Source organism: Haemorhous mexicanus, chromosome 2 (genome assembly GCF_027477595.1).
Source record: "Haemorhous mexicanus isolate bHaeMex1 chromosome 2, bHaeMex1.pri, whole genome shotgun sequence".
Lineage (NCBI taxonomy): Eukaryota > Metazoa > Chordata > Aves > Passeriformes > Fringillidae > Haemorhous > Haemorhous mexicanus.
In genome coordinates, this window is record NC_082342.1 from 107947671 (window position 1) to 107964208 (window position 16538).

Below are 16538 nucleotides of genomic sequence, written 5' to 3' on the forward strand. Positions count from 1 at the left end.
CTAAGCTAACACAGGGCTTGGACACAAAAGAAATGAACATCACCAGTAGTGTGCGTCTTTAAAATAACACAAAATAAACATCTGGGAGGTGTTCTACAACAAAGGCCACTGAGGAGAAATTACTTCTATCAAACAAACAATGGTTTAACTTTCAGCTGTAGCTGAGTCTACACAGTGAAAAGTCCATGCCTCTGTCCAGTAACTTCATGCTGGTTAGCTAAGACATTCTTGCCTAGTAAGTAGTATATTGAATTATACCTTTTCCTTGGCAATACTTGCTACTAATTCTTGTAGGCATCAATTTTCTAGTCTTTATACAGCTCTCTTTCCTTTTGCTTAGCCATAGGATAAAAACTCAATAGCACTTACCAGCTGGGAAAATTACCTCCGATTAGGAAAACAGAAAAGACGGATTATATTTTTTAATATTTGAAAAATCCCACTTGCAACACCTACTAATTGCTATCTAGGTATTATCCAAAAGTCAAGGATTACAATTCTCACTCATCGCCTCTAAGCATGCTACTTGCTACATCCTTGCTCAGTGAGATCAGCTTCCAGCTTTATAAATCCTAGATGTGTTTCCTGTGCTGGAGACAGATTTTCTTGCTTGTTTCCACCAAGAATTTGGCTTATCCAGGCAAAACTTCCACTCTCACATTCAGAGCCACTGCAATTTTCTTCTTTTCCAGGGCCACCCTGCTCACTCATCTCCTGGGATGGACATTCCTCAGCACAGGAGCTCAGCAGTTGGGCAGCTTCTTCTGGTGGCTGTCACTGTCCTGCTCCTCGGCCACCTCGGAGAGCTGGAGCACGGCACACTGCAGCCCGCACCAGGGCAGAGGGGCCTTGCAGATCTCCTCCCAGCCATCGTTGTCAATGTCATAGCCAACCACATCTTGCGTGGAGACCTCCAGGGAGTTTTGCCACTTCTTTCCCCCAATAAGAAGAGCTGTTTCCTCTACCACTGCCAGGCCATAGGAGAATCGATCATAGACCAGTGGTTTCAACCGAGTCCATTGGTTTTGATCTGGGTCATACCTTTCTATTTCAGAGAAAGGTTCATATAATCCCAGAAAGGTGAATATGGATCCCCTGATTGTTGCCATCTGATGCCCAAACCGAGCAATGCTCATTGGGGCACATTTCACCCACTGCCCTTCAAGTGAGCTCAGAGAATAAACATCATTGCTTGTGCTGGCTGGGGCCGAGTACTTGCCCCCAGAGATGTATATGGTGTTCTTGCAAACAGCACTGGCATGACCATGTATCCTGCATGGCAATTCCCTGGCCTTGGTCCATCTATCCCTGCTGACGTCATAGACTTCCACAGATGAATGCAGCGACCCGTCCTCACCCCTTCCACCAATGGCAAAGATATTCTTGCCTAGGACACAGCAAGAAAACTGGCATCTCTTTTCCAGCATGCCCGTGATTTGGGTCCATGTGTTAAATCTTGGATCATACCGATGGACCTTGTTTGTAACCAATAAGGTCTTTCCAGTTTTAGCATCACCCAGGGTAGCAGTTTGTATTTCCCCACCCAGGACATAGAGGAAGTTCCCCACCACACACACGCTGTGGTTCTGCACTCTGTCCTGCAGCTGGGTGAGGGTTCTCCATTTGTGGTTGTAAACATCAAAGGCCACCACATCGGTGACCAGCCCCTCGCTTGCTGTGCCTCCCCCCAGCAGAATGATCCGAGTTTTCTGGTTCCTCAGTGTGGTGGACTTATCCTGCAGGACAGGCTGTTTGTATACAGATGTGTGATAATTTATTGCTTTTATGATCATGCACTTAATACCTGCTGAGAGGGACACTTCTGACTGTGTGTAGGTTTTTCTCAGCTCTTCCACTGGGATGAGACCATATCTTATGTGCTCTAAAAGGCTGCTTGCATGATCCAGCCTGGATTTATCCTGCTTCAACCACAGCAGGACAAGATTCAACAGGCGGCATTCTTCCACCATGGGGAGGTCTGCAGATTGAATCACTGCTAGCAAAGACCTGAAGTTCAGCTCGAGAAGTCCTGACAAATCCAAGTCCAGCAGCTTCCAGACATTTTTAATAATGTATTTTTCTGCAGCTGCTAGGGCATCTGGCAGGTAGAACTTCCTGGCCACGTTGGCAGAGTAGCAGCAGTTTTCCAAGGCAAGATTGTTCACTAAGTACTGATTGCACAAGCCGATAGCATCAGTCACTTGCAAATAGCTTGCAGCTTCCAAGGTATCCTCCAGGCTTTCAAAGGAAAGGGGCAGCAAGGATGTGTAAATGAAATCCAGGATGTGCTGGAGTCCAGTGGGTGAGACAACTTGTAGGTGAATGACTCTGGCTTTAGACTCTTGGGTATAACTTTTGAACATGGCTCGGAAGTAGTCGCTGGAGCACGCCAACAAGGACTTGTGTGCAGGAAACTCATTTTCTTTCACTTTCAGCAGAATGTCACAGAGAAAGCCCTCTGATCTCAGGCTCTGGTATTGGGCGAGCACGGCGGTGCAGTGTGCTTTGCAGTAGGACAGGAAGTAGCTCATGGCAGACAATGCAATGCTTTTCCCTTGAGCTATTAGAGCTGAAATGCAATTAGATATTGAGACAGCTGCCTCACTCAACAGCCATTGCTTGAATGCCCAGCAGACCTCCAGCTGTTAGAGAAAAGCCCAGCCCAACCCGAAAAAACCAAGTCAGTCTCTTGCCTGGCATAGGGGGACAGTTAGTAGATTTGTAGTGAATTCAATTCATTCCTTTATAGAGAAAATAGCTGAACATGTATCAGCTGTAGGATGCTTACTTTTCTTGCCTCCACACGTTGCGCAAGGATGAAGGGTCCACAGTTGTGCCGAGCACTTGCTTGGCTGGCCATCAGGTGACAGATGAGGGAGCTGGATGACGGTCCCAGTAAATGGCCCTCTGTGTCTGCTCAGCCGTCACCCCCGACCCTTCTTGCTCCACGGGCAGATCACAGGGATCCTCTCTGGCTGCCAGCGCGTGGCTCTGAGCAGACACAGATGAGAAGAGAGCGCGGACGTCTCTCCTCTTGTTTGTATTTCGAACTCCGATCGGTTTAGACGTCACTGCCCCGGGACAGCAGCCCCCTTTCCGTCCCCTTTCCGTCCCCTTTCCGCACGGCCCTGGGAAGCCTCGGCCAAAGATCAAATCAGCACCCAGGGATTATTACGGGAAGATTTTCTGAGCCCATAAATCTTTCCCCGGCAGCCACTAAGACAACCAAAATACCGTGATTAGTCACTGGTTCGATTTGACATGCATTTCTGGCTCTTTGCTTCACGTGACACCTCCATAGCTCACAGCTACCAGAATAGCCACGGGCTCATCCCCTCGTCCCCCTCGCCTGGGAGCCAACCCTGGCTGGCTGAGAAATGGGGCCAGGGACCGGGCGGACAGAGGAGCTTCCAGCGACAGCCACGGCCAAAGCAGCTGACTTGGAATGACCTGGCTGGAAATCACAAGGGTAACACATTCACACAGAGTGGTGACCAAAATAGATTCCCCCAGTTCGGCCATAATAAACCAAATTCTGTTTATAGAGGAGGCTTTGCATAACTGTGCTCTCAGTTACTGGCTGAGAACAAACCCGGAGCCCCCAGGGGTGGGCCAGTGCTGTCTTGCTCAACTTTCTCACTCTCAGTTTGTCCCAATTAGAGGCACTTATACAGGGATTATCCCTGATTTTCACCTGGGCACTTCAGGGTCTAATTTCTACCAGGAATAGCAGCTCTGGGCAGGCTACACATTCTGACCTCTTAAAGCTTGCTTTTATTTCTTCTTTTTTTTCCCTGCGTAACTCTGGGTGAAGATGTTCAGGAATCTCCTCCCGACACCTTTCTTTCCAAATCAAACACCCTCAGGACTTGCAGATCTTGCCAGGGTTGATAAATGCCTGATCATTTTGCTGCACTGTGAGCCAGCAGACTTGGGAGCAGAGAAGGATCCCACAGGACTGGAAAATTTCGTTTTTTTGCTTAAGCCCAAGGTAAAGCCTTTTACTGTATTTGTTTATATTTATTTATGTGATGTCATTAAATTCTGGCTTACCCTCGTAGCTGAGCAGTGTTTGGAGCTGACTGGATCCTAATATGGACTGTGCATGCTGTGTGACTGTTCCAGTGAGCTTGAACTGTCTTGCTAAACAGACTGATTCCTACACATCCTCTGCTCTGTTTGTGGGGAAGGACTCCAAAAACATCACTTTTTGTGGCTGTAGAGCTCTGAAAATTGATGTCCTGCTTGAATCCACCTTCCATCATGACATTATAGACCACAAATCAGAATCTTGCCCTTTGCTAGCAAAACATGTATGGGCAGTAGGGATGAAGGAGAAAAGGGATGCTTGTTTCTTTTTCCCAGCAGTTTTGCCAATGTCCAAGCTGGGACATCTCTAAGGTATTTCAGGTGTTAGTGAAACTGTGCAGTCTATTCCAAGCTTCAGTTTCGATACTTCTCCTGTTTTGGAAGTAGAGACCAAAGGCCAGGTAGCTCTGTCACCCCTCGGCAGTCATGAGTCCTGGTGATGAGGAACCAGGCCTTAAATGCTCCCACTCACAGAGATGCTGCTTTCCCCAGTTAAACCCCACCAGGTACCAGATTTCTATAGCACGAGGTGCAGATAAACCTCCCCTGTTTTGAAATAGCAGGTGGGCACTGTTCATCACAATTTCCCTGGAGCCTGAGGTGCGAGTCAACAGTCCTTGTTCTCCACCAGCCTGTGCTGCCATAACTGCTCTGACCCAGCCAGAAGTGATGCACAGGGAGAAATGGGAAAAACCCAAAAACAGAACAGCAGAGAGGCCTCTGTGGCCCAGGCCAGGTTGTCAGCCTCCCCACTGTGACCTCCCAAGCAGATGCAGCACAGCAGAGGTGAGCACTGGCTGGGTGGGTGGCTGGGGATGCAGCACCAGGAGAGACCCCATGCACAGGACAGGGCTGCTCTGCTGTGGGGCCACCAGCCCCAGGGCACTGCTGAAGTGCGTGTGCTGGTACCATGGACTACCTGGGGACTGAGGACACATAAATCCATCCACTTCCCCTGGATGAGGATTTGACCAGAAAGAGGTCAAATGTATGGCTTGGCCAACTGAGGGTATTGCCAGCAGCAGCTGAGGAATATTTCTGACCCCCATATGACACTCCTGCCACCCAGGTGGTGCACTCCAGACAAAGGCAATGTGCCTTTTCCTCACCCTCAGCAAGGCACTGCCTGGTCTTGCACCAGTCTGGCTGGAATGTGTGAAGTACCAGCACAGCTCCAGCCACAAGCTCTGTAATTTCAGAGAGGCCAAACAAGGCTCAGTCTGAGCCTCCCTGCCTGTGCCCAGAGTGATTCCATGTTAACCCAGCCAGTTGTGCATCACTTGCTTTCCAAACAGATTCCAGCTGTGGGTGGCTGTTTATACAGGTCAGCTGCTGGAGCTGGTGTAACTGAGCTGATTTAACACCAGTGCCAGGTAAGCAGGTCCCATAATTGTATGCAGATTTGCTGTGCTATTCTCTCTCAGACCTACTTCATCTTCATGGCAAGCCAGCTAATGGAAGTAGTAACAATCATGATCCTTATAAAGCTGTTTATTTGCCTGGAGATTTTTTTCCTTTGGCTTATAATTGAAATAAAACCACTTTCTTTCCAGTCCCCTGCTCTGGAGGGATAGAAAAAAAATTATCATTATCAAAATGAGGTTTTTCCTTGCTTCACTTCCAGGCAGTTAGCCTTGCCTAACTAGGGAGCCTGCTCAGCCAAGACCCTCCTTTGTCAACAATCAAATTACCTTCATGCAGAAGCTCAGGTCTGCAGCACCTTTGGAAGAATATTTAATGTCCATTAGTGAGAGAACAGACGGTGACTGAACAGCTGACTTACAAATCTCAGCAGGGGACCTAGCACTAAGTGGGATGCAGTCAAACCAGGATCTTATTTCCTTGGGCATAATTTGGAAGATCAGATCTAATGTTTGACTCACTAGATGGTGCTTAAAATTAGGGAAATATTAGTGTTTCAATGATGCTGATTTGTTGGGAATAGATAATACATTTTTAATCATGTGCATCATTTAGACTTTAAATTAGATTTAGATTTCAGGCTTTCAGCATATTTTCTGTTGAAGGGATTGCTCTATTACAGTAGGCAGTCTGAAATAAAAAAAAAAGCATTCAGATGTGTGCTGTGAAAAATGTTGGCTTCCACACATGCAGAGGTTTTTTGCTATAGAGAATTGAAAAGTGGTCCAAGTTACAATGCCATGTTCAGTTTAATATTGCAAGTAGGCCATCGGTTAATAAACAATTGAATTATTACTTTTAATGTTGCCAATTATTTTTTAAGGGTAAAGATCATAAAAAGAGTTGTACAAGTGATACTAGGCTCATTACTAACAAGTGGCTTACTGTAAAATATTCATTGTAAAAATCCACAGCAGAGAATTACCAGGCTACATTTTCTTCCAAAAGAAATCAATGCAGTCCAGAGGACAGCAGAGTAAATATTTCAGATGCTTGATTATGTACTGCATGAACAAATAACAGCAAAATGAGCCAAGTAATAAGTATAGCCATACAGGTTTCCTAGAAGTGCTAATCAGAAAGATCATATTGATTTAAGTTGTTTTGCAAAAATCTTTGGACTACAGTCTGTTCTTCATCCTTGAATAATCACTCACAGTAGTATTTGGGTCAACACATCTATTTAAGGCAAAGGATGTTTAGCCCAGGAAAGCAGTTCTTAAGAGCAAAACAGTAAGAGGGAGGAATTTTCTTGCAGCTAAAAGCAATGTCTGGTGAGATCATGTCTGTGTGTAAAAGCAAATGAGAAGGTTCCCAGCTTGCATGAGGCGGGCTTGGGCTGTGAGGTTTCCATTGGGCAGGGGAAGGCTGGGGCTGCCTGTGGCTTTGAGCACTGTCTGAGAGGTGCCCACAGGACACTGTCCCTGTGAGCTGGGGAGCAGGAAGGCAGCACAAGGCAGTGCCTCCCCCAGCCTGGCAGAGAAGTTCTGCAAACCCTCAGCACCTCTGTCCACCCATGTGCCACCTCAGAGGGGTCTGTGTCTGGGGACAGTGCTGGCAGCAAAAGCTTTGAGTGGCCGTGAGGAGAACAGAGGTTTGGTAGGGTCAGGAGTCAGAGCAGGGATCCCAGCCAGAGCTTGCTGCAGGACCAAGGCTGCTGAGCCAGGGCTGTGTGGCACTCCTCTGTGTTCTGTGGAAAAAGAGCAGGAAAGGAGGAAATATCACTGGCACACCTGGGCTGGGAGTGGCCATGTCCCAGCTGGGTTACTCCAGCACGAGCTACACCTGTAAGAAAGCATCCTGTGTCAATTTGTGAAAGGCAGCATGAAATACCAGACTTTCAGTCAGACAGTGCTTCATTTATTTCTTCTCCTTGTTTTTTCAGGTTTTGTTTTCCTCCCATGAAGACAGAAGCTGTTCCAGCTTCCACTGCCATCTCAGTGGGTTAGACATGAGCTTCCCTGGTGAATAAAAAACAAGTTGGAAAATTTTAAACTTGGGTTCCCATTCCAGAGCAACTGCAGTGGGATGAGTCAGGCACTGCGGCCACAGGATAATGAAGGAGAATGTGTATTTTAATGAGCCCATTTCAGAGCAGATGCACTAACAGCTTTCACAGCATCTCACAGCTGAGGGTGGAGCACTGCTTGGGGTTCATCTGTTCCTGTGATGGCCAAGTGGCACCAGAGATGCTCTGCATTGAGCCCTGGCTTTCACCCCTGGGCAAGCAGTGCTGCCTGTGCTGCTGCTGGGGCAGAGAGGGACCTGCAACCCCTGCCCAGGGGCATCTTCCCTCTGCATCCACCAGGGATGCTCACAGGCACCTCTGGCTGCTGACCTTGCACAGCATGGGTATGTACTGCCCTAGCTGAAGCTGCTCTGCTCATGGGTCCCTTCTGCACATACGGAAGCCCCCCTGCTATAGAAGGAACATTTCTGACTCCCATGTGGCATTCCTGCCTCCCAAAGACCCTGGGGCTGGTTGAACTGTGTTCCCAGCCCTTATCTGCTTGGGTACATGTAGTGACAACAGCTGCAGCTTGGGCAGGAGAGCTGGGCTCTCCCTTCTGCCCTGGCTGGACACACAGCCAGCAGCTCCCTGCACACTGCCCAGGCCACCCTGGCCTGATCTCCATGGTGATACATGCATCCAGCACAAAACCCCTACAACTGGGATACACACCTCAGGGCTAAGAAAAGGATAAGGACATGGGGACTAGCCTCCCACAGTTCAAACATCTTTGAATGCATTTATTTGTAATTAGAAGGAGGATGAGGTTTTATAGGGATAGAGATGTAAGGCACAACCAGTGCTCTGAGACCACAGAGCAGAAAACTGACATTTTCCTGTATTGGGACACCACAGAGATGAAGTAAAGCTGCAGTGTTGAAGAAAAGCTGCATGTCTCTGAAACCAAGGTGCTTTTCACATAAGTTATTAGGATTCAGCTCTACCATCCTCTTTGATTTCCTAATCCACATGCATGCAAATGTTCTCCAAGACATGGACTGTTGGTGAGCCAAGTAAAGGTTACAGTGCAATCAGCTGCTGTTACTGCATGGGACAAGGAGATCCTGACGTCAGCTGATCACTGAAAGTGTTCCTAGAGTCTGTACACTGTTGTCATCATTGCTGTGATCACTGTCAGCAGCACCACCACACCACTCAGTGAGCTGGACTTGGTCCCTCCATGTCGTGTAAGTCTCAGGCTTATCCTTGGGACTGAAAGGATTGCACCTGCACATGCTGATCCTTTCTCATTTATTCACAAGGTTTGAGAGTGGGAGAGCACCCATGGGTGAAGTGCAGCTGGAATTAACTGCACATGCCAAAGGATGAAGGATGGATGACAAACCCCCAGGTGTCTAGAGGGCTTTTTTTCCTCAATGACTCTGACTGAATAAAGCCATACTGGAGTGTGACAAAGGCATTGATGGAATGTGTGTCATTTACCCCCCTAATCTTCATGAGTTAGTGACTAATGTGTGACTAGCAAGCTTCTCTGATCACTTGTCAGGCTGATCTCAGAGCCAATCCATAGTGGCATAAAGTACTGGTGGCCCTGCTCACCAAAAAGGGAGAGAGACAACTCCCTCCACACCAGACATAGTCTCTAAATTCCACTCCTGAAAGCAATTCCTAGGGTAGTTACAGAAATTGTGTGTACCAAATTTTCTTCCCCAGGCCCGAGTCCCAGCAGACCATGCAGGATTTCAGTTATCTCCCCTCTTTCCTGGTATCATCTGGATGCCAGCCGGGCATGCACACAACCTGTGGATAGCAGAGAGCCAAAACCCTCATCTCCAAGGCACTCTCCAAGAACTAATGTACTATGAGCTCACTTTCATTAATTCTAATTTGGAGTTCTCATGACAGGAACAATGCAAATACTGACTCCATCATGGAAGTGAAAAAAACCTCCCACATAGTATGTCTTGCCTGCACAGAGAAAACACACACAGTATACCCAAAACAGCTTGAAAGGCTGTTCTATATTCAGCAAGTTTATTTTGGTCTCATCTGTCTAGGATAAGGATTGACATAAGTGACTCTTGAAAGGAGTGACCACTCATGCCCTGAGCCCCAGCAGCGTGCACCAGTGCAGCAGCATCTTCCTGGGACAACAGCTGAGTTTTCAGGGGGCCTTTGCATTTTGCCTGAAGTGGGAAAATCATTGCTCTGTGTTAGTTCTTCTGTCACCCCCAAGAAAGGAAACCATAGACAAGTGAAGAAAAAGCAGGTGAAGAGGACAGATGGACCTGAAACAAAACCGAAACAAAAGGAAACAAAACCAAAAAAACACCAAAAGAAAAGTCAAAATACCAACTTCACAAATTAGACTGGAGGCAGACTTTCAGCCCATCATTATGCAGGCAGATACTGTGCACTGCTGGTATAGCACTTCATTACAGCAGCTAACTCAAAACTTCTAAAAAAATGGATTGTGTTAGGTAAATTGTCCCATACTTCCCAACATCAGCACCATAACATAATTTCCAGGGTTTGAAGACTGCACTTTCTGGGAAGAAAACACTCAAATTCAGGACATACCTTGAAATAGCCATATCCACTCACTTTTGACACACACCAGCTGTGCATGTAAAATAAACAGTCTGTGCAAACAAACTGCACACCCTGATATTTCTGTGGTTTAGAGGCTGTAAGTTGAAAGTATAAACAGAATGTGAAAGCAATCTCCATGCAAGTCACCTGTCTCTTATTCCCAAGCAGGTTTACTTGCCTTTGATGATATAAAATTGCTCTTACAAGTCTAACAGATCTTCTGCAGGGAGCTATATTTTGCAATTTTCTTCAAATGAACCCTGTGGTTGAATAAGTGTTTTTCAGTCCAAAGTTTACAGAGTTATATGGAAATACAGACTGGTTTTGGTTCCTTCAAAGCCAATAGAAATTTGGCCATCAACTCTGAAACAAGTATATAACTTTGTTATCACAGAGAAGCTTGGGAGGCTGTCTCAGCTTAATTTATCAACCTTTTATGCTGTGTTTCTCACCTGATATGCAGGGTATAATCAACTCCCAATGGAATAAAGGTCATTTTAAAGATCAGACCCTTTACAACTGAGCCCCCTGTCTCCTAGAGAAGAGAGTCTGGTGAGTTTCTACCTACAGCACTTTATCTTTAATGGGTTGACTCTTGCTTTGTAGAGATTGTCAGTGGCTTGTATGGAGTGAGCAAGGATGGGGAAGGGCAGAAATAATCTCTGCTAGGATGTTCCCATTCTGCAGCCTTCACTGATGCTTTAGGCACCAGTGTTATGTGGGTGCCCCTGCTGATCTCACCTGGGTTACTCCAGAAGCAATATTGTTTCCTACTGCTTCAACTTCTGGAAATGTTTAATTAAATGATTAATAAAAATAATTAATAAAAAAAGGTTGATTTCTTTTATTTTTTCCCCTGCTAGTCAGATCAGGCATTCTCCTGACCTTCCCCTTATTTTCAGAAAAGAGTTACTAGAGAAAATACTGCATTTTTACAGCTTCTAGAGTTGCAACACATTGCTATAAGTCCAGAAAAATAAAAAAAGCATTGCTGAGAACCTCAGTTCCTACAGGCTATTTGTGGTTTCCCATGTACTGAAATTCTCCACAGAAAAGACAAACAAGAGGATAAATAGGCATAGCTAAGACACAGGAACAAAAGTATTCAGGTCACTTTCAGAGGCAGAAAGAGCAGTTAGAGGCCAAGGTCCCATCAGGCAGCTAAACAATCCTAATGGCCACTGCTCCTCATAACAATGTCCTTCCTACTTACTAAAATGCTGTGATTCTGTTATCAGGTGACACCAAACTGTCCAATTTGTTCAGGACAGTGCAGTGGGCACTTTTGAAACACTCAGAGGGTGCTGGAAACTGCCCTCCCATGAGGCCACAACTGTAAGGCACTGCAGTCAATAAATCCTTTTGCTCTTAATTGTCTGGGTTTCTCTTAGAAACAAATGTTTACCAGCTTCTGGTTTGGACAGTCTTCTAAAGGTCACAAATGCTAGCTCCAAGGGGAGCCAGGCTATTCAGCCTTCAACTATTTAACCTTGGCTTCCTGCACTGCCATAAAAGCAGGCATCACTATGGGACGTATGTGCAGGGATGGGGGGTAAAGTTCTTCTCCCCTTGGCCCCCCTCAGCATGTTATTTTTAAAAGCTTATGTGTTCAGTGATGAAAATAGACATCTTCATTCTGCTTATCCTTTTGGGTGGGTTTGATGTGTTGGGTGCTAATGGTATGCTGGGAAATTAGAATTACTTTCTCATTTAAAAAATGGGGATGGAGGGAAGAGAAAATTGTTTTCTTGTCACTGTTATAGGTGTTGAAAATTTGTGTTAGGAATAAAAAAGTGTTCAGGTTTCCCCAAACAACTTTGGTCCTTCTACGTCCCCTACACAACTCTAGGTGGGAAGCTGTAGCTCCAGCAAAGCTTCAACTCAGCTACTGATCTCAACTTCCTAAGACTATTCAGACATGAAATTTTATCTCTATCAGTATTTCTTATACCTACCTTTCATTTCATCATGACCAAAAATTCCAGCCAGGAAAATCGCTGGGGAAGGTATAATCCAACTGTGTGCCTTGACTCTTTTCATGCTGAACAGCATCATTTTTAATTATACCAATCACTGCATAATCATTTGGGCTCCTTGCTTGTGAAGATAAAAAAATGTGTTCTGAGCTACACTTTCTGCATGGTGAGGTGGTTTGGGGTTTGACTTTTAAACTTTAGTCATTTATCCTCTTCCTTTTGTTCCTTGTTTTTGTTTTGGTCTCTTCTCTTGGCATTAAAGGAGGTGGAGCCTCCCAGGACTGGCAACCACTAGCTCTTCTGAATGTGAGCCTTCTTGTTTGGGTTCAGCAAGAACTAGCTCACTTTCCTTTAAGACTCATTATTTTTGTCATTTGACCTAGAAAAATCACAAGAGACCAAGGTCTCCCCTTGCATGTAGGTCAATCATGTCTTGGGAAATACAGAGTTTGCTTTCTCACCTCTGGGAGGGAAATTGATATGGCTGTCATAATTTTCCAATTTGCTTGCTCTACTGAGAGTTGTATGTGTCCTGCAGAGGCATAACATGTAATATCATAGATATGTGATATATATATATATATATATATATATGTATATATATATATATACGTATGTATGCAGGCCAATAATAACAGCTTTAGATTAGGTAAGAGCTTCTAACAGTAAAGATAACAAAAGGCTGGGACAAGTTGCCTAGGGAGGTTGTGAGGTTGCCATCGTGCATGGCATCATCTCTAAAGTGTGCTGTAAAAAATATATTCCTTACAAATCTGCCTGGAGGCAAGGAGATGGATTAGATGGCATTTTGAACCCCTCTGAGGGCTGTACTTAAGGATCTTCTGCTTCTAATAAGCATTCAGTCACAAAGTCCTCAGGCTTTGGTGATTCACACAAGTGATTTTCTAAATAGAGGTGCTTTACTGAAAAACAAAAGCTTTAAATAGGAGAAAGCCTGGGATGCATGCTGGTGTGTGATGTTTTGGAGACATCATAATTGCTGTTTGCAAAATTTACTAAACATGTCAGTAAGCTGAAGAGGTACAGGACAAAGGGCATGCAAAGTGTCTGCCTGAAAGCACTGCCTCTCTTCACAGGAAGAGCCATTGGAAGGCCAGTGCCCAACATCACTGCTCCTTTATAAAGCTGCTTCCCAGAGATGTCATGACTTGAGAACTTCTGCCGAGATTGATCCATAAAAAATGCATTTTTGACAACTGAATGCAGTAGTCTGGAAATGAACTTCACCATCACTGATGTCAGAGCTAGTTTTTTCTTGTTTTTTCTCCTGCGTGTCATAAAGATGAATAAAACAGGTAATTTTCTTTTTTAGATTGGTAGAGGAGAAATAGTTCTTGTTCTGGATATTACTAATTTGCATTTCTGGATGTCACTTTCTTCTCTCTTTTCTTGAGAAGGAACAAGGTGTGCAAAATATCACTAAGCCCAAAAAACCAATAAGCAAGGCTTGCAACAGCCATGTGCTTCTGATTCCTGCTGTACCATAGCAAGTTGAAAGAGGTGCAGCAGAAAGACCCCCTTGAAGAATTGGAAGCTGCTCTTGGTGAAGGTTTGTCAGACACTGCAGCACCAGTGAGACTGCTGGGATACAAGGAGACAAATTCTGGAGGAATTATGTCTCCACATTGACATACATTGTGTTTCCTGAAATCCTGCAATGCAAAATCACGTCCCCAATGTGCTGGTTCACTTGCTGCTCCAGCAGGACAGAATGACTTCACAGAGGAAATCACAGTCACACTAAAGAAGCTCATGGAGGGATGAGATAGTCCCAGCTTTGTGGGAAACGACTAGAAATCCTGGGCACTGGGCTTTTCCCCCACAGATGTGAGGAGCTCCCTGCAGGACAGCAGGGCAGGAAGCCTCAACCAAGCAGGTTAGATGGGTGCAACCCCAGGAGAGGCTAGCAGAGCCAGCCGAGCCTGGGTCTTGCTGAAGGGAAGAGGAGGGAAGGAAAGGAGCCTTTCTGGCCTGTCTCCACCCCAGCAGGAAGGGATTTTGGAGGCTATGGTCCCACCTCATGTCCTTCTGAACCAGGCTCTTCCAGAACTCCTGATCTGCTGGGGTTCTTTTCCAGGTGGAGGCTGGTGATAAATCCATGGTGCACAGCAGCAGAGCTTCGCCTGCACCTGCAGCTGACCTGGACCTGATTTCAGCTGCCTGGCTGGATGAGTGGCATAGGCAGAGCCCGTTCCTCTCCTCTCAAAGGCCAGGGAAGAGCCCACATGTCCCATTTGAGTCATGACTATACAAATTTGATGTCAAATGAATTTTCTCAACGATGTGGTGCCGTCCAGTGCCATTTTCCTAATCTCCGTGGAGCTCTTTACCCCTCGCACTGCCCCACCTGTTTGCTCTCAGTGTGAGGATGCTCAGTAACATTTTATTGGAGAAACAGCCATAGCAGGGAATTAAGGGGTGGCCTGATTCAGAGGTGTTAGTGGCTGAGTCACTGGGATGTCATTCAGGCATGGGGACAGACTGTGAAGGCCTTCAGATCACATGCGTGCATGACATTTAGAGGAGGTGGGTGACCTCACAGGAGATTATCTGCAAGCTCTAAATTGGCCATAGAAAGTGGCATTGGAGGCCTTCATTTGCCCTCGATAACCTTCAGCAATAAAAACAGAGGATGAGCATATGGATGTGCACGCAGGGAGCGTACAACAAGTGCCGGGAACATTGTGAAGGCCAGAGGGCTGGTAAACCATACCCCAGCTCCAGGGACACATGTCTGTCATGGAAAGAGGGAGGAGGAGGAGGACACTATGTGCTTCACAGGGCAGAGGACTTTATTTGTTTTATTTGATTTTGTGTCTGTGTGCATTTGCTACCTGTCTGTGCAATAAGACATTTGAGAATTTCTGCTTTTTACCTAGTTTCTGTAGGAAAGCACAAATCTGGATATTTCCCCGACCCTTATAATTCTAGGTCATCAGGTCAGGGCCAGGCTTGTCAGCAACAGTGCCAGCAACCTGCAACACTGTGAAGTAGAGCCCTACTTGTTCAAAACTTGCTGTTTCCTCCCTTGCTCTCCAGTGTCTCCAAATCAGCACCTCAGCACACACAAGGACTGTGGAGGGAGGCAAGGAGAGAGATGGTTTTCCTAAGATCAGTAACAATAATGATCCAAAGGGCCTTAAGATTTGTCCTCAAGTCTTTGGCTTCCTCTAAGTGTTTCTCTCTCATGGTTCAGTCCAGCACGTATCTTTCACCAACCTGCTGGACCTGCTCGGGTGAACCTGCCACCCTATCTGTTCAAAAATCTGGGAAGAAAGAAGTGGTATGGCAGCAGGGATTTTAGAATCACAGAATCATAGAATTGTTTAGTTTGGAAAAGACAGGATCACTAAGTCCAATCTTTAACCCAGCACTGCTAAGTTCACCACTAAACAGTGTCCACTGCCCTTCTCTGGACTCACTCCAACCCCTCAATGTCCTTCAGTAGTGAGGGGCCCAAAGCTGGACACAGGATTTGAGGTGTGGCCTCACCAGTGCCCAGTACAGGGGGACAATCCCTGCCCTGGTCCTGCTGCCACACTATTGCTGATCCAGGTCATGATTCCACTGGCCTTCCTGGCCACCTGGATGTATGCTGGCTCATTTTCAGCCACTGTTGACCAACACCCCCAGGCTGACCCTGTTACACTGCACAGCTTTCCATCCATTTTTCTCCAAGTCTGGAGTGTTGCTTTGGGTTCTTGTCACCCAGGTGAAGGACCTGGCAGTTCCCGTTACTGAACCTCATACAACTGGCCTCAGCCCACCAATCCAACCTGTCCAGGTCCCTCTGCAGAACCTTTCTGCCCTCCAGCAGATCAACACTCCCACCCAGCTTGATGTCATCAGCCAATTCTGCTAAACAGGACTGGCTCCATAGCTGAGCCCTAGGGAATACCATTTGTGACCAGCTGTCCTCTGAAAGGCGAAGGTGGCAGTTCTGCTGACCCCCCTCCTTAAAGTCAAGAACTTTTATTGTTCCATGATGCCTTTGCCCGAGACACCTCCAGCCATCACATCACCCCACCACGAGTCCTCTGTCCACAAACAACAGGTCCACCAGGGCACCTCCCCTGGGTAGCTCACTAACCAGCTGTGTCAGGAAATCTTCCACACATTCCAGGAACCTCATGGACTCTTCTCTCTGCTGGAGTGTATTTCCAGCAGACAACTGGAAAGCTGAAGGCCCCCATGAGAAAAAAGGCCAGTGATTGTGAGACTTCTCCCAGATGTTTATATTTCATCTGCTTACAAGGATATTTAATCTGCTTTACCTGAAATAAATCTTCTCCCTGCCCTGTTTCTCAAAGCAGAAACCTAATCTCGGCTGTCTTCTGCCTCTCAGCCCCACCTTCCACATCTCATTTTCCATGGGTTCATCCCACTTGCACTATCCTCCTGCACATGATGAGCTGATCTACCGTATTGGGTTTGCATTAGCCTGGCTTTCCTGGTAGCAGGAAGGC

At 46.2% G+C, this 16538-nt stretch overlaps 1 protein-coding gene across 1 annotated transcript; it reads right to left on the reverse strand.

The window, feature by feature from the left end:
* Positions 1–39: 39 nt before the first annotated feature.
* On the reverse strand, positions 40–3171 carry KLHL34 (kelch like family member 34). Its single transcript, XM_059839883.1, has one exon. The coding sequence runs from the start codon at positions 2529–2531 to the stop codon at positions 744–746; it is 1788 nt and encodes a 595-aa protein (XP_059695866.1). The 5' UTR covers positions 2532–3171; the 3' UTR covers positions 40–743.
* Positions 3172–16538: the final 13367 nt, after the last annotated feature.

Coding starts and splice junctions, on each gene's coding strand:
- KLHL34 (XM_059839883.1), bottom strand. CDS start 2,531: ATGAGCTACTTCCTGTCCTACTGCAAAGCACACTGCACCGCCGTGCTC.